This window comes from Talpa europaea (assembly GCF_964194135.1).
Source record: "Talpa europaea genome assembly, chromosome: 8".
Lineage (NCBI taxonomy): Eukaryota > Metazoa > Chordata > Mammalia > Eulipotyphla > Talpidae > Talpa > Talpa europaea.
In genome coordinates, this window is record NC_140075.1 from 62,656,210 (window position 1) to 62,674,287 (window position 18,078).

General features: G+C 59.3%; 1 protein-coding gene across 1 annotated transcript; it reads left to right on the top strand.

Annotated features, from left to right (window-relative positions):
• The first annotated feature begins 553 nt into the window (after positions 1-553).
• Positions 554-16,505, top strand: CARMIL3 (capping protein regulator and myosin 1 linker 3). Its single transcript, XM_084239771.1, has 40 exons — positions 554-608; positions 2,015-2,109; positions 2,381-2,431; positions 2,529-2,588; positions 2,662-2,777; positions 2,975-3,072; positions 3,304-3,374; positions 3,472-3,545; positions 3,769-3,844; positions 3,924-4,012; positions 4,462-4,556; positions 4,786-4,872; positions 5,061-5,170; positions 5,304-5,381; positions 5,894-5,970; positions 6,053-6,157; positions 6,251-6,320; positions 6,740-6,821; positions 6,956-7,052; positions 7,219-7,273; positions 7,354-7,526; positions 7,748-7,816; positions 8,035-8,128; positions 8,216-8,314; positions 8,757-8,885; positions 9,073-9,186; positions 9,624-9,799; positions 10,547-10,634; positions 10,767-10,904; positions 11,173-11,236; positions 11,352-11,560; positions 11,929-12,029; positions 12,667-12,982; positions 13,258-13,386; positions 14,026-14,092; positions 14,189-14,278; positions 15,696-15,814; positions 15,891-16,071; positions 16,200-16,310; positions 16,428-16,505. The coding sequence occupies exons 1-40, from the start codon at positions 569-571 to the stop codon at positions 16,451-16,453; spliced, it is 4,119 nt and encodes a 1,372-aa protein (XP_084095897.1). The 5' UTR covers positions 554-568; the 3' UTR covers positions 16,454-16,505.
• The last annotated feature ends 1,573 nt before the right edge of the window (positions 16,506-18,078 follow it).

Here is an 18,078-nt window from a genome sequence, read left to right on the forward strand (position 1 = left end):
GGTCTAGAAAGGAAGAACTCCCCAGATGGAGCCATGCCCTCTCCCAGCATCACCCTCGGTCCCAGTTCCCTCGCGGGTCAGCGAGGACAAACTGGACAACCGAGCAAGCGAGGTGGAAAAGGGAGGGGCCTTGCAAGCATGACCCGGGGAGGGGTACCTGGGCTCACAAACAAAAGAAGTGGGTTATGCTCACAGTGCCCGAGGAGTGGGTGGCACGGAAAGCGGGCGCGCTGCCCCCTGCCCCAGGGATGGTCCGAGCTCCGGGCGGCGCGCAAAGGGCGTCGCACGCGGGAGCCGGCGGGAGGGGTGGGCGCGAGCGCGCGCGGGGTCTCACGCGGCCCGGAGGCGCGGCGCGCATGCTCACGCCGGAGCCTCCCCGGGAGGGGCGGGAGCCCCGCGCTCCGAGGCGGGGGGAGGAGCGCTCGCGCAGCCGCCCCTGACAGGAGCGGGCTCGGCGGCTGCTGCAGCGCTCGGCGCCCGGGCCCTGCCAGAGCCGGGTCTAGCATGTGCCTCGGCTCCCGGCGGCGGCGGCGGCTTCTCTGCAGCAAGAGCAGCAGCACCGGCCGCCATGGCCAAGCCCAGCACGGAGCTCACCCGCGAGCTGCAAGGTACGAAGCTGCGGTGGTCTCCGGGACACCCCGTCCCGGACCCTCCCAGACCCAGTGCGTTCCTCCCCGCGGTAATCCCAGCCCCGACCATCCCGATCCCCATGCACCCCGGCTCTAAGGCGGCCCCTGCATCCCAGCTCGGAGCATCGCTGTCCCCGAAGCATCCTCCGCTGCCCCCCTCGCCTCACCCAGTCAGGACCTTCCTGTCCCGGAGCCGCCTGTCCCTCTCATCGGGGACAGGTGTCGTCTCCCTGCGCTCCCTGGGGCTGACTCTCGGCGATCCCGGCCCACCCCTCGGCGAGGTGTCCAGCCTCCGCTCCGGAGAGTCCCCGTTTCCTTGCCGGGCGGGGCCAGGCCCGCCCCGCCGGGCGACGGGAGCTGCCCCTGGTCCTGACCGCCTCCTGACTCAACACCCTCCCTCCTCCCGGCCCCGCCCCGGAACTGGCCCTGGGGAGCCCCCCTGGCAGCTAGGCAGCGCCCAGGTCAGTGGGGCAAAGAAGGGAGTCAGGCAAGACGGCCTGCCTGGATTGGAGCTAAGGCCAGGAGCAGGGTCTCCGCAGTCTGCCTCCCACAGCCTCTGTCCCAGCCTGTCCCCTTCTCACTACCCCGCACCACACCTCAAGGCCTCTCCTGCCTCCATGGTTCTCAGGCTCACCCCAAACCAGGTCCAAGCCCTGCAGCACTGCCACAACCATGACCCCCAGAGGCAGGAGCACACACTAGCCCACACGGAGACCAGGACGCTCAAGGATACTTAGAGGCGTGCTGCACCGGCGATTTCCCACACCTACACACACTTAACCCCCAACACACACACACTGCTGGGTCGACTGGTAGATAGGTGCGGGGTTCTCTGTGACTCTAACTTCTACCCCCCCTCCGCCACACGCACACCCCGGAACTGTCTGACTCTGTGCCCCTTTCACAACTGCATAACATACTCATTCACACTTATCCATCCCCACCGGTGCCACACACGGGCTTGCTGGCATCTCCAGAAGGCACGCACACACATAGTAAAAGGCAGAGACTCACACCCAGGCCTCCCAGAATATAGTCAAAGGGACACCCCCACGCCCCCACGCACTGACTCACTGTGTATGTGTCGACGGCTGCTGGAGTGCACGGGTTGGGAAAATTCTTCACATCCTCACAAGTGTAAGACACACTCCCACAGACACTGTCACTCAGCGACTGTCCCCTGTCTCGGGGATATCAGAAGCCAGAGTTTTTCCCACACCCCTGCCTCTCTAATACGAGAAAAGCCACTTAGGAAGGAAAGGGCTCTGTCCCTGTCCTTTTCTTTGTTTCTCTCTCCTCCTGTCTGCCCCTGCCCCTGGAGAGTCCTGGGGAGGTGGGGGTGGCAGGCGAAGGAGCGCTCTGAGCAGGTCCCCGCCCCCCTGCAGACAGCATCCGGCGGTGCCTGAGTCAAGGGGCTGTGCTCCAACAACATCGGGTGAAGCTGGAGACGAAGCCGAAGAAGTTTGAAGACCGAGTGCTGGTGAGGGCCCTGAGCTTGGGGAAAGAGGGATGTATCAAGGCCACCCCGGGTGGTGGGGACAGGGGCCACAGAGGAGAGGGACAGCTGAGGAGACAGCCCAGGGGAGAGGGCAGGCAGGACTGGGTAGACAGAGTAGAGATGGGGTTCCCAGAGCCCGAGGGCAGAGTTGCCAGCAGGGTTGCCCCCAGGCTGAAGGGGTTAAAGGAGGGCAGGGGTGCCAGGGCCCCAGAAGCTGCCGTTGCTGGCTGACCTTCTTCTCCTCTCTCTGAAGGCTCTGACCTCCTGGCGCCTCCACCTCTTCCCCCTTAAAGTCCCAGCCAAGGTGAGTCGGGCCGAGGCACCAGACAGCACCTGGCATGCTCCCTCCTGAGCCTGGCGGCCAGTCCCTTACCATGCGCTGAGCATCTCCATGCCCCCAGGTGGAGAGCTCCTTCAACGTCCTAGAGATCCGCGCCTTCAACACGCTCAGTCAGAACCAGGTGAGCACCAGGGCTGGGGCCCCTGCTGGAGGAGGGAGTCAGCACCTGAGGCCCTGCTGCTGCCTCTCCCCAGGTCCTGGTGGAGACAGAGCGGGGCATGGTGAGCCTGCGGCTGCCCTCCGCTGAGAGCGTGGACCAGGTGACCCGACATGTGAGCTCTGCCCTCTCCAAGGTCTGCCCTGGCCCTGGGTGAGTGGCAGAGAAGGAGTCTCTTGAAGGTTTAGAATACAAGGAGACTTCCCTCCCCCCTCCTTCCCCTGGACCTGGGCTCCTGGGACACACATGTCCCCACTCCTGCTTTTTCCTAGGGATCCAGAATCTATAAGGGGGTGGGGGGGAACCAGAAGCTATAATCCCTCTCTGACAGGGATTTGTTCATTTTCCAGCTGTCTAATCCGGCGTGGAAATGCAGACACCCCAGAAGGGCCCCGAGACACATCCCCCAACTCTGAGACTTCCACATCTACCACTCACAGTGTCTGCGGTGAGTGGGGGCAGACTTGAGGCTGGCGGGAGCAAAACCACCCTGCCCTTGTGCTGAGTCCTTTGTGTGTGGGGCTGCCTGCCCTGATGATGCCACAGCTTCTGATCCACAGAGGTTCACGGTGTAGTAGGACCCCGGGATACTAGCACATAAAATGACCTTGACCTTTCCTTGAGCCCCAAACCTGTTCCCCTTACCGCTTGTGCAGCCAGCTCATGTCCTGCCCCACAGGTGGCTTCTCCGAGACCTACGCTGCCCTGTGTGACTACAATGGGCTACACTGCCGTGAGGAGGTGCAATGGGTGCGTTGGGCAGGGACCCAGCAGGAGGGCAGGAGGGGCCCGGAGGGAGGGGGCAGAGGAGGAAGGAGCAGGTGTGAGCCAGTCCCACCTCTCCAAGGACGTGGACACCATCTATCACGCTGAGGATAACCGGGAGTTCAATCTTTTGGATTTCAGCCACTTGGAGAGTCGGTAAGCAGATGGGATAGAAACTCAACCCCCCATTCCAGCCTCAGCCCAATCCTTACCCTTCCACCGTCTCACTCTGGTCCTACCGCAGTCCCCGTTCTATCTGCCCAGCCCCTCCCCACGGCCTTCTGCCCTTCTAGGCTTGCCCAGCCCAACACCCCGCCCTCTTCTTTCCTGCCCTGGCCACCTGCTCACCACTTTCTGCCCCCTTCAATCTCCCCCACAGAGACTTGGCCCTCATGGTGGCAGCCCTGGCCTACAACCAGTGGTTCACCAAACTCTACTGCAAGGACCTGCGGCTGGTAGGGCCTCGGAGAGGCGGGGAGAAGGGGAGAACAGTGTCCTCTTTGACTGCTGATCACAAGACTCCTCTGTCCGCAGGGCTCAGAAGTGCTAGAACAGGTGCTACATACCCTGAGCAAGTCGGGGAGCCTCGAAGAGCTGGTGCTGGACAACGCCGGGCTTAAGACGTGAGGCCAACCTCCTCCTCAGGCAGTGGTGCCCCCTGACGTAGTCTTAGTGTCCCAGAGCCTCAGAGCGTGGTGTGGGCCTCTGAACTATCTCACCCAGCAGCTCGCTTTACAGAAGAAGAGACTGGGGCTCCCAGAGGGCATAAAACCCCGCAGGGGAATTTGGGACTCAGACCTCATTCTCCCAAGCCCCGTCTCCATGCCCACTCCCTCCCTCCATCAACTACCAAGCAGGGTGGACTGCTCCAGTCTGGAGGACCCGAAACTGGGCTCTGTCTCAGCACTACTTCCCTGGTGCTCCTGAGCGGTGACAAGCTCCCCGGCTGGCCGCGAGCTGCGCCCCGCCTGGGGCCCTCTAACCACGGCAGTCCCGGCCAGGCGGGCAGGTGGAGGAGGAGGGGAAGCCCAGGCGATGGGACAAACAGATCCTTCCTCCCCCTTCCCTGAAGGGACTTTGTCCAGAAGCTGGCCGGGGTGTTTGGGGAGAACGGGAGCTGTGTGCTGCATGCCCTCACTCTGTCCCACAACCCCATCGAGGACAAGGGTGAGCCCCAGCCCTGGAATCCGACCCGCACCGCCACGCAGACCCCTGTCCTAGCCCAGAGCCCACCTCGGGTCCGAATAGGGGCTCTCCAACCCGATGCCAGCCCCTGCCTCCACACTGCCATCCTCCACCCCAGGCCTGTGCCCCACTCGAGCCCCAGTCTGACTCTCTATCACCTGTGCCCTCTGCCCAGCCTCTCCCTGCGCCCATTTTTCTTTCTACTCCCCAGGTTTTCTCAGTCTGAGCCAGCAGCTCCTCTGCTTCCCCACCGGCCTCACCAAACTGTGCCTGGCCAAGACTGCCATTTCCCCGCGAGGTACTTGCGAGGGACCCCTGACCTCTCACTCTGACCCTCCCCCTATGCCGCCTGGGGTGCTGAGCCCAGAAGTGTCCCAGGGGTCAAGGAAGGGCAAAGGAACTCATTTCGGGAGTGGGGGAAGAGTTGCGCACAAGGTAAAGAGGAGGGGATGAGGGCCAACCCAGCCCAGTGTCCGCTGTGCTCAGGGCTCCAGGCGCTGGGCCAAACCTTCGGGGCCAATCCAGCCTTTGCCAGCTCCCTTCGGTACCTGGACCTGAGCAAGAACCCCGGGCTGCTCGCCACAGATGAAGCCAATGTGAGTCCAAAAAATAGCCTCAGTCTCCTGCAAGCTTGGGAGCCTGGGAATCTCTGCCCTGGGAATCTATAGCCCCGGGGGGGTGGGGTTCCATCACCCCTTCCCTGGCAGCCCCTTTGTCCTTCCTTTCCAGGCCCTCTACAGCTTCCTGGCCCAGCCTAATGCTCTGGTACACCTGGACTTGGCGGGGACTGATTGCACCATTGACTTGGTGAGGGGTTGATGATAGGGAAGCCTGCCTGATGGTGAGGGGGGAGGCCAGGGTAGGCCTCACCCATCCTCCTTGAGTCCAAAGGTGGGCAGAGCTGACTGGATGACTTCAGGTTCAGCTGAATTAAAGAACAATGCCATTGCTCCCAGCTGCATGGCACCTTGTCCTGGCCCCAGGCTGTGCTGGCTGCGCAGAAAAGCCAGCCCTTGCTCTGTCCCCCAACTGTGTGCCCAGATGCAAGGCCAAGTCCTCCAGGACTTGAATGAGGCACCTAAGAGGCCACATACCCATTGCCTGCGAGCCTCTCCACCACCCTGGGGACCACGCAGGGGTAGACCCACTTTCCACAGAGTGGAAACAAGGCATTAAGAGGATAAGTGGGCAGCCACAGTGGGGCTCACACAGACTGACCACAGAGAGTGAAGAGCCTCGATGGGGCGGGAGGAGGAGTCCTCGCCACCCCTCCCAACTCTCCTCCCAGCCCCATGAGACCGCCATGTCTGTCCCCACAGCTGCTGGGCGCCCTGCTCCATGGCTGCTGTTCCCACCTAAACTACCTCAACCTGGCGCGAAACAGCTGCTCCCACAGGTGGGAGCACCAGACGTGCAGGGAAGGATGGGGCAAGTTGTGGGCATCCCCCTCCATCACTGACCCCCAGGGATCTCCACAGGAAGGGCCGGGAGGCCCCGCCAGCCTTCAAGCAGTTCTTTAGCAGCGCCTACACACTGAGCCACGTCAACCTGTCGACCACGAGGCTGCCCCTGGAGGCCCTCAGGTCGGGTGGGTGCAGGGTTGGGGGGTGTCCGAGGGGAAACCATGACAGAAGGAGGTGAGGGGTAAAGGTGGGCCTGCTGACCTTCTTCCCCAGGGCTCTGCTCCAGGGTCTCTCCCTCAATAGTCATCTCAGTGATCTGCACCTGGACCTCAGCAGCTGTGAGGTGAGCCCTCACCCCTCAACCCCACTGCCTGTCCCCCACCCACTGCCGCACGTGCCTCTGACCTAAGTGGAACCCTGACTCCATCTTGCCTCTGCACTGCCTCTGCGACACCTCTTCCCCACCACACCTCCACTTCCTCCCTCAGTGTCCCTCTTTCCAGAGGTCATTTCCAGTCTCCGCTGTCTCCCCTGCTGAAAGCTTCAGGGTGGGAGATACCAGGCTTTCCCGCCAGAGGGCAGGAGCAAGCTGTATCGGGAGCAGCAGCTTGGAGACTTTTCTGGCTGAAGGGAGGGCAGAGATCCCTAGGGAAGGATCTGGTACGGAGAAGGGGCCTCCTGACTTTACACCCCAGCCCTGGTATGACCTTGATTCCTGGTGTTACTACTCTATCCCACCCCACCCCCACTGTGTCCCTGCAGCTCCGCTCAGCTGGAGCCCAGGCTTTGCAGGAACAGCTGGGGGCTGTGACCTGTGTGGGCAGCCTGGATCTATCAGACAATGGTGAGTGAGGGTGCTTCCCTTCCTGGGGGCCATGTGGAAACAGAGGCCTGTGACATGGGCGGGGAGGGAGTCTCCTCAGGAGACTCCAGTGAGCCTTGGGCCTCAAGGCTAGCCTTCTTCCATCTACTGACCAGGCTTCGACTCAGACCTCCTGACACTGGTACCCGCACTTGGCAAGAACAAGTCCCTCAAGCACCTGTTCCTGGGAAAGAACTTCAATGTCAAGGCCAAGTGAGGTCCCCTCCCCATACCACCAGATCCTCACTCTATCAAGCACTTGTCCTTTGTGCCCACTGGATTACCTCTGATCCCCTTCCTGCTCCAGCTACTGCTCTGCTCCTCCAATAGCATGATCCCAGCCCCCTCCCATCCTGCTCTGAGCCCTTGCTCCCCACAGGACGCTAGAAGAGATCCTCCACAAGCTGGTGCAGCTGATCCAGGAAGAGGACTGTGTGAGTGCCTGGGCCTGGGAGGGGACCCACGGTGGCAAGGGCTGTGGGGACTGGGCCCAACCCCCAACTTGCCCACACAGTCCCTGCAGTCGCTGTCAGTAGCAGACTCCCGGCTGAAGCTTCGCACCAGCATCCTCATCAATGCCTTGGGCAGCAACACCTGCCTGGCTAAGGTGGATCTGAGTGGCAATGGCATGGAGGACATCGGGGCCAAGATGCTGTCTAAGGCCCTGCAGATTAACTCTTCTCTCAGGTGGGGCCCACACCTGGATCCTCTGACCTGCAGCCCCCCAACAATACATATCCAAGCCCTCCCTGTTTGCCCCTCTGTTCTGTACCCCAGGCTCAGAACTACCTCTGAGTCAGCTTCATTACCAGGGAAAGGAGGGAGGGATCCAGAGGGGGGTCATGTCCCTGGCCCCTAGCACAGACCCAGAGGGAGAGGTAACAAGCTGGTACTAACCCTCTCCCCAGAACTATCCTATGGGACAGGAACAATACGTCTGCCCTGGGCTTTCTGGACATTGCGAGGGCCCTGGAGAGGTAAGTGGACCAGGACCCTGCCCTGACCCAAGTCTCCAACCTCCCTGTGCTGGCCCAGGCCTGAATGATTCCCGCCCCACCCGGCCCACTTGACCTATTGGCGTAGAAGTGTCAGGAGGGGACCGGGAGAGGGAAAATGTCAGAAGGGTAGGTGTGGGGTAGTAGAGGCCTATCCTGCTCACCTCTCTCCCCACCCAGCTGTGCTATTTGTCCCACAGTAACCACACGCTTCGCTTCATGTCCTTTCCCGTGAGCGACATCTCCCAGGCCTACCGCAGCGCCCCTGAGCGCACTGAGGACGTCTGGCAGAAGGTGGTAGTCTAAGTCGGGTGGAACCACAAGGGGAGGGGCTGGCCCGAGTCCCCAGGCCCTGACCTCCACCCTCTCCATCATCTCCAGATCCAGTGGTGCTTGGTGAGGAACAACCACACTCAGACGTGCCCCCAGGAACAGGCCTTCAGGCTACAGCAGGGCCTGGTGACCAGCAGCGCCGAGCAAGTAAACGTTTCCCTCCGGGACACCTGGGCACGCATGAGGCATGGTGGGACATGCAGGGCCCAGGCGTGATGTGAGAGAGCACGGAGGGCGTGGTGGCGGGGAGGTGGGACAGGCGTCGTGTGACACCCACAACTGGATAAGCATGTGGGAGACAAAAAGACAGGGCGTTCAGAATGCAGGCCCCAAACATAAGAGAGCATGTGAGCAAACAGTGAGGGACCCCTGGCAAGGGGTCCACAGGACTGTGGGGTGTGCCACTGGGCATTCAAGAAGGGCATCCCAGGAAGAAGAGGGAAGCCATCCGGAGACATCGTCACACCCCTTTCAGTGCCAGCACAGTAGCACTACCCAAGGGGGCTCAGAAATGGGATGCCTGGGGTCCCACCTGGGAAGATGGGGGGTGCAGGGGTGCCCCCTGACACTCCAGCCGGTTGTGCTCCAGATGCTGCAGCGGCTATGTGGACGTGTGCAGGAGGAAGTTCGGGCCCTGAGGCTGTGCCCCCTGGAGCCCGTGCAGGACGAGTTGCTCTATGCCCGGGACCTCATCAAGGATGCCAAGAACTCCCGGGCGGTGAGCCTCCTCAGCCTCCACACCCCACCCCTTCTCTGATAGTCTGGGGAACCCAAGAAGGCCAGCCATGCTAAACCAGGAGTATCCAGGCCCCACCTCAAGCACCTACCCTACTAGCCCGGGGCCCAAAGGGACCCAGTGAGCCTGGTTCTGGCCTTCTGGTCATACATAACCCTTCCTTCCCCAGCTGTTTCCCAGCCTTTACGAGCTGGGGCATGTGCTAGCCAACGATGGGCCTGTGCGGCAGAGGCTGGAGTCAGTAGCTAGTGAGGTGTCCAAGGCTGTGGACAAGGAGCTACAGGCAAGTCCTGGGGAAGGAGCCCAGTACTGACCAAAGCCCTAAGCCCAGGGCGAGGTCAGTGCCAGGAGAATACTGGGGGAAAGAAGGAAATGCAGAGATGAGACTATTGGCACTCTCACTGTGCTAAGAAACCCAGAAACCCACACTTGGGGTTTTTCTGCCAGCTTCAACCTTGGTCTTTGAACTCTGACCTCTCCCCTCTGAACTCTGATCCTTGGCCTGATTCTCCCCTCTTCCTACAGTTGGGTGGAAGGGGGACTAACCAGGGACTGGGGAAGCTTGAATGTCAGAGGCCAATGATCTAACCAGCTCTGTGACCTTGGTGGACCCCTGGACTCACCCTGGGGAGCTGGAATACACACACCAGAGCCTCTTCAGTGGTGTGCCAGCCCTGTCCCTGCTCCCCTTGGGGCTCTGGCTCCCTTCCCCCGACACAGGTGATCCTGGAGTCCATGGTCAGCCTCACGCAGGAGCTGTGCCCTGTGGCCATGCGGGTGGCCGAGGGGCACAACAAGATGCTGAGCAATGTGGCCGAGCGCGTCACCGTGCCCCGGAACTTCATCCGAGGGGCGCTGCTGGAGCAGGCGGGCCAGGATATTCAGAACAAGCTAGAGTGAGTGGAGGGGCTGGGACTGGCTGGGGCGGGGCTGGATTTGACCCAGAGCACTTAGGGATGGCACCCACTCCCTGCCAGCTCTCAGCCATGAATAATGAATGGCACAATCTCCATTATAAGGGATAAATCTTTAACCAACTGAAACCTTGCTATTTAGGAACTGCCTGGTCTTTGCCTTACCAATCTGAGTCCCAAGCTCAGTTGAGGAGCAGGGGCAGTGCACCCACAGGTGCACACACACAGCCACATACACACCAGGGATTGCCTCCTAGAAACAAAGCGCAGCCTCCTGGAAGGCACAGAGAAAAACATGTGAATGGGGGGTGTGAACAGCACTGTGCCCTCCAGTTCTCATGGAACCTAGAGCTCTTCCATTCTATATCTGGGCACGACCACTCACCAAAGTGAGAGAAAATTATTGTACGTACTGGTGAAAAAGGTTCAAGATCTGCTTTCTGCTCTTATGGTACCCCAATTTACTTAGCTCCATTCCACTGAGCCCCGGAGTCCCTCAGCCTCAATTCCTCTTTGCCCATCCTCCTGGTCCACACATGCCTAGATGGGGGGTCCATGAGTGGGACTGGGCACGCCTTTATGGAGACATGAATGTGGGGCCTCCCGTAGCAGCTGTGTTCTCCCTGGAGAGCCAGGCTGGCCAACCATTCCCATGGGCATCTGGGGAAGGGTGGGGCCGAGGCTCAGGGACCTGGAGAAGTGGCTGAGCAGCACCACCTATGCCCACAGTGAAGTGAAGCTCTCGGTCGTCACCTACTTGACCAATTCCATAGTGGATGAGATCCTGCAGGAGCTATACCACTCCCACAAGAGCCTGGTAAGGTTTCTGAAACCCAGCCAGACACCCCACATCATCCCATCTCCCCCAGCCCCATCTCCCCCTTCACCATCCAGGCTCTGATAGGTGGGCAGCTTCTGCAGAATCCTGCTCACACCTGTCCTTTTCCAGGCCCGGCACCTGGCCCAGCTAAGAACACTCTCAGATCCACCTGGGGGGCCAGGCCAAGGGCAGGACCTGTCCTCCCGTGGCCGAGGACGGAACCATGAGCACGAGGAGACCACAGATGATGAACTCGGAACTAACATCGTGAGCACCCGCACTCCTCCCTCCTTAACCCTGGTCCGGGCCAGAACCTGCAGACACTGTCCTTTCCGCTTCCTGGGATTCCACTCTCCACCTCATGTGGCCTGGCCTCATCCCCTAGCCCCAACCCCACCCAGCCTCTTCCCTCCTCCCAGTGCCTCAGCCACAGCAAGACAGACTCTACGAAGAGTGGGCTTTACAAGGAGTGGAAGCTTCAAGTGAGGCTTCTGGGCTTTGCGCCCTGGCCTCACCATCCGTCTCTCTCCTGCAGGACACCATGGCCATTAAAAAGCAGAAACGCTGCCGCAAGATCCGGCCGGTGTCAGCCTTCATCAGTGAGTTCCAGCCTCAATTCTCATGGCCCTGGCGCTCTTTCTTTTTTCTCGGTCTCACCAACCTGCTTTCTTCCTGTCTCTCCTACTGGTCCCACTAACACTGCTGTGCCCACAGGTGGGAGCCCTCAGGACATGGAAAGCCAGCTGGGGAGCCTGGGGATCCCCCCTGGCTGGTTCTCAGGACTTGGAAGCAGCCAGCCTACAACTGGTGGCTCCTGGGAAGGTCTATCTGAGCTACCCACTCACGGCTATAAACTAAGGCATCAAACACAAGGAAGACCCCGTCCCCCCAGAACCACCCCTCCAGGACCAGGTCGGCCCAATGTGAGTCCCTAAGACCTTGCGAGAAAACCAGTTTCACTCAGCAATCCAGAGCCAGGAGCTCTAGCGTCTCAGGACCAGAGGCACCAGCCTTGGGGAATTGGTCAGGGGCTGGGCAGGCCACTGGACAGGATTATCTAATCTGGATGGAAGCCAGACCTTGTTACAGATAGGAAACTGCTGTCTGACAGTGGCAGTTCTTAGTTTGGTGAGGGATAGAGCCAAGAGACACCAACCTTAGGAAATGCCCAGAAGGACTGAAGTCTAAATTTTCACAGGGCCCAGGAAAGGCAAAGGGGAAGGCCTTCCCTGGATGGGCGGGAGGCCTCAGGGCACAGATGAGCTATCCCATGGGACTTTCCTCCCTGCAGGTTCCAGTCCCTGGAACTCGTCAGGAGAATGGGATGGCCACCCGGCTGGATGAGGGGCTAGAGGACTTCTTCAGCCGAAGAGTCATGGATGAAAGCTCCAGGTGTGGTACCCAGACACACTCCCATGGTCAGCAGACCCTGAGGCCCAGAGTGGATACCCCTGTCTGCCTGGCTCCTCTGGGGGCCCCTCTAATAGCAGTAGCCCAAAGCCAGTCCCTCAGGGACATTCCGCCCACATTCTCATCCTTCCCGTCACACCCCAGCCCTTGGTTCCCATGCTCTCTGAAGCTACTCAGGACACCTGGAAAAGACAAGAACAGAGTGACCCAGCATATTGAGGTGGGGGCAGTGGCAGCAGGCCCTGTCTGCTGATGGGATGACAGTCAGTGGTAAGAGGCCTGGAGAGTATGTTCCCGGTCACTGTCCTGCATAGACTCCCCAGCATCTGTTCAGAAGGAACTGGGTCACTTGGAGACTGCAGGGGAGCGGTGGGGGGGAAGGGAGACCAGCATACTTGGGCAGAAAGAGCTGATCTGGGGGAAAGAGGCTGCTGGGGAATGATGACACCATCTCTTCTGAGAACTCAGTGGACAGGGTCACAGAGTGGCAGGAGACTAGATGAGAGAGGAAAACGGGAGGTTGGCCTAACACCAGCAGGACTCTGGGACCTAAGTGACCTCTGTATCTGGCATTTGCATCCCCCCACGGATGTTACTAACTCACCCCGACCCTGCCCAGCTACCCCCGGACTCTGAGGACCCTGCGGCCAGGCCTCTCGGAGCCACCGCTGCCTCCACTCCAGAAGAAGAGGCGCCGAGGCCTATTTCACTTTCGTCGGCCACGGAGCTTCAAGGGGGACAGGGGGCCAGGGTCCCCCACCACCGGGCTCCTCCTCCCTCCGCCCCCACCCCCACCCCCAACTCAGGAGAGCCCCCCCAGCCCAGACCCTCCCAGCCTCGGCAATAACTCCTCCCCCTGCTGGAGCCCAGAGGAGGAGAGTGGCCTCCTCCCTGGATTTGGGGGGGGCCGGGGACCTTCCTTCCGTAGGAAGATGGTAAGTGAGGCAGGGATTGCTGTGTCTCCCTATTTGCTGTCTCACGCTTATTAATCTCTCCACCCACCCATCCCATGAGGCAATGAATAGGACTTGGTCATCCCAATTCTGGCTCTTTTGTGTGTGGCTAAGCATGCTGGGAGTGTGGCATGCAAATGAGGGCAGTGGAAGGACTCCTGGGTTGGAGGGTAGGGGCTCCAAGGGGCCCCATTCCCTGCTGCTTATGGAATCCCTTCTCTATCCAGAACTGCTTATAACCTGAGACCTTATTCCAGGGCACAGAGGAGGCGGAGCCAGGGGAGGGTGGCCAGACCCCTGGGATGGTGCAGCAGCCCAGGGTCCATGGTGTTGCCCTTCCTGGGTTGGGAAGGGCCAAAGGTTGGAGCTTCGATGGAAAACGAGAGGTGAGGGGAAACGGGAGAAGGGTAGAGGAGCATGAACTGAAGTTCTGTGGATCCCCTATCTACTGCCCTCCCTTTTGACACCCCTGTGCCCAGTGGGTCATGAGCAGGAGGCTTTGGCATGAGAAGGTGTTAGCTGCCCCTACCACACTTGGTGGTAGAAGGCCAGACTGGTCACTTCATCTCCTGGGACCTCTAAGTCCTGCTAAAATGGGCAGTCATAAAAATGCTTATCTCTGGAGCTGTTTCCCAAACTTTAAGTGACTTAATTACCACCTTTCTGGACTGACTTTTACCTCCACATACCATCTGCAATATTGTTTACACTATATTTCTATTTAAATCAACTCACCTGTTTTAACCTGGTCTGAACCAAAGCATTGTCATCTTTACCACCACAGACTTGTATCAGTTGTTTTTTTCCTACTACACATAAAATTACCACATAATGATTAAAATAGCAGTGTTTTAATTCATGCAAATCATGACTTATGCCCCTAGGGTGGTATGGTGCCACTCTCTGCAAAAAACAATCCTTGTCTAGGGACTAATGACACCGCATGCAAGAGCAGAAGCCCCTTGCTAACTGCAGTCCCCACGTGAAAGGGACTTTTCTGGTGACCTCACCCGCTGTCCTTTCAGGGCACAGGCCCAGAGCTGGAGGGGAGCATCCAGGCCTGGCAGAAACGGCGCTCTTCCGATGACGCAGGTGAGAATGGAGGCCCTCACTTCCCTCCTGTGACCCCTCTCTCAGGGCCTCTCCTAATTTACCTTTCCTCTTCTCCTTCCCCTCCCTCCCCTCCAGGCCCCGGAGCCTGGAAGCCCCCACCGCCACCCCAAAGCAGCAAACCAAGCTTCAGTGCCATGCGCCGGGCAGAGGCCACCTGGCACATAGGTATGGAAAACCCCTTTTCAGGAAGCAGCACTAAAGGCTCAGGGCGTGTACAAAGAAACAACCATGTCCCTATGCTGGGGAGCTGCCTGCCAAGGTGGGGGCAGTGGCGATGTTCAAGGATATTTACAAAGCAGTGGCGACGTTCAAAGATATTTACAAAGCCACATCCAAAAGAAACAAACAACCCAATCCAAAGGACAGCCCCACAGCCCAGAAGTGGCTTTGCTGGATTTAGCAGACATGGAACAACACCCTGTGGATGGTTCTGGGGACTCTTCTAAGCGGAGGCCATCTCTGACCACCATCAGCGGGGTGGCCCCCAGAAGGAAGGCCTCTCGGCCGCTCAGCTGGGAAGAGGCAAGCACTAGCCATGCCAGACCCTTCTAGAACCTAAAAGCCTCCTCCAAAAATAGCTCCTCAAGTCATCCTCAGCTCACTCAAAAAGGTGCCACATCCAAAATGAAGGTACAGGAGCCCCCTCTGGAGGTCAGAACCCCAGATGTTAGTCCCACCTCAACCATTGACCTTAAGCAGTCACTACCTTCTGACTTTGAGACTCTGGGGAATAAAGGGGATTAGGGAGGGGGAGTGTGAAGGGGTGGAAATCATGGGATGATGAAGCTTAGGCAGCCAATAAAGGAAATCTGCTCAGCTTGGCATCAGCCTCAGTCCCCACAGACCTGAGTAGATCGCCAACCGTATCGACATGCATAAGTCTCCCCACCTCCTCCACTCTGCCCGCCCGGCCTCAGGACTTGGTCATAGCCGCACTATTTGCCAGCTACCCATCCCACCCACAGACTGCTGGAAGCACCCGAGACAGGCCCACCCTTCATTTCAGCAACCATGGCCGTTGGATGCTCCAGTGCACACACCTGCCACCACCACCCTCCAGGCCTCTTGCTCTTAGACCTCCTAGACGCACACAGACAACACCACCATTCAGGGGGCACATCCCAGGCTCAGGTGGCATAGAACCACAGAAAGGAACGGGGAGTAGATGCCAGGGCACCTGTCCCGAACTCACCATCTTAATCAGACTGCAGACAGAATCCTGGGAATGCCAGGCTGCAGCCTTGGCAGGGCCCCGACACTGCAGTCCTCAATGGGCAGCCTGGCCTGTGGGTGGACGCAGCAGGGGGCCCTGACTTCGCCCCAGAAGAACAGGCTCAGACTTGTTCTTTAAGAGGAACAGCCAAGATGCTTGAGCCCCCTACAGAAGTGACAGACTCAGATGACCCTGAGGACAAGGGTTCAGGGAAACTTGAGAGCAGAGGGACATCTGAGACAGAGCTGTAGGGGCGAGTGGGCTTGGATGGGGAAAGTCTTTGTCTTCAGGGCTTCATAGGGACAGGGGACAGGGATGGCGATGCAAGAATGCTTTTACTATTATTTCTTCTCTCTTCCTGCCCCCCAGCTGAGGAGAGTGCCCCCAACCATAGCTGCCAGAGCCCCAGCCCAGCCTCCCAAGACGGGGAGGAGGAGAAAGGGAGAGCCCTATTCCCGGAGAGGACAGCTCTCGCTAGGAATGCCAAGGTGAGGCACGGCAAGGTGGGTTGGAAGGCACTCTGTCAAGGTCAAAGGACTAACTAACCCAGCTTCTTTCTGCCAGCTGCAGGACCCCCCTTTAGCTCCAAGGCCCCCCAAACCAGTGGCTGGACCCAGGGGCCTCCGCCCCCCACAGGAGCCAGGAGGCAGGGAGGAGACTGAGACTGGAACGGTGGTCCCAGGGATGAGCAAGCCTCGGCTGAGGCTAGGCTCCCAGCAGGAGCAAGAGGAGGAACAGGTCCAAGGTCTGGCCCTGACTGGAGGGGACTTGGGCCACCTCTGGGGACTCGCTGACTACATCATATGAGCACAGCCACAGTGCCCCACCTGTGAACCCCTCTCATGTGCCAGCCCTGCCCGACTGTCATTTCAGGGCCCCCAGATCCAGGCCGCCGGACTGCTCCCCTGAAGCCCAAGAGGACGCGGCGGGCACAGTCCTGCGACAAGCTGGAGCCTGATCGAAGGCGGCCCCCTGACCCCACAGGTGCCAGCGGGTGGGCAAGAGGGGGGTCGTCCCTCTATCCAACACAGCATGCCCCCACACGGGGCGGTTGGCTTTCTCTGCCCAGGAAACAGGGCTCCCTGGATTTGTCCCCAGCAGGAGCCAGTGAGCCAGGAACAGACTGACAGCCGCTGCAGCACCCTCCCAACCCTCCTCTCGAATGTGCCTCACATGGACTCAGATGCCCACCCACCCCGCACCTCCAGGCCCCTCTGCCAGCCTCTGTTCCACAGGGGCCTCAAGGCAGGATGAGGCGTGGGGGATAGGAGGTGGGGGACAGGAAGGGAGGGAGCAACCTGGAGAGAGGGAGGCTCTGAAAGCCTCGCTTGCTCCCCAGAGAGCTTGGGGTGGGGGCGGATCTGTCCCTCTATCCCCAGGGGCTCTCTCCCCACTTGTATAGAATAAAAAACCAAAATCACTGCCTGCCTCGAGATTCTGATGTCTTCCCCATTCACTGTCCCCCACCCTCTGCTCCCCTTCCCACCAACCCGCACAGTGGGGAAAAGTGAGGAACACCCCATAGGGCTGGGGCTGAGAGGAGAAGATGGAAAGACCAGAGAATTGCTAAATGGGGTTGGAGGTGCTGCCAGAGCCCAGGCCAAGGGGTCTTCTGTGGGGTCTGGGCTGAGCTACCTCGAGAAGGAACCAAAATGACAGAAACCAACACCCGTGTATGCGTAGCTCTAGGGAGTACTGGGGTGGTAAGACTCAGTGTACCAGGAGGAAATTGGAGAGCAGTGTGTGTGTGTGTGTGTGTGTGCACGCGCACACGTGTGTGTGCGCACACACACGTGTGTGTGCGCACACACACAGGTAGGCATGCTCACTAATGGTGGAAAGAAGAGGTGCTACGTCATCCTGGGGGCACCATTAGCAGTCAGAAACCTCCACAATAGAGTAGCCTGTAGGTGAGTAGAAGTGTCTGGCGTGAAAAGGTCAACAATGACATTGTTTGCTTCCCACTGGTGTATTAATACTGCTTTGGCATTCAAGACCACGCACAGGAGCCTTTGCCTCGCCAAGCCCTTCCTGCTGCCTTCCCTGGCTCAGCCACTCCAAACCCTCCCTCTCCTGCCCCACCGCAGCCTGAACACCCCATACCTCTGCACCTGTCACACTTAATTGCATTTGCGCATTGGCTCGTCATCTCTCCATATGTCTATCAGTCGCAAAGGTCTAGATATATACATCTAGATATAGATACATATGTTCCCCGGGGGCAATAGCTGTGTCTCAATCACCTGTGTGGCGCCACCCCCTGGCACTGCGCTGGGCACTAGGAGATGCTTGGTAAATGGTTACTACCTGAATATCTGAGCGGCTTAGGGGATGGAGGGTGACAACGTTCTGGTGAGCCCTCTTGTGTACTCACCTCAATCACCACGTGTGTACCTAAACATCTCCTTGTGTGGTGTACAGCCCCCCGCAATTGCTCACTCCCCCTGCTCTCACTAGGGAATGACTAACATCTCATTTCCTTAAGATCTGTGCGTGGCCTGGCCCCTCCCACGAGGATATGACCATATGGGATGAGCCTAGGGGGTGGGGCATGCATGTGGCCACTAGGATGGAGTCTGGGGCTCAGTCCTTCGGCACATCTCCCCACCAGGCAGCCCCAGGGAGCTGCGTGACCAGGACCTGGGACCGCATGTCCTAAAGCAATTGTGTCCATTTCCTCGTGACACCCTGTTAGAAGGTGGCTGGGGAACTGACTTCATTCTCCAGGCTACAAGGTCCAACGCGGCGCATG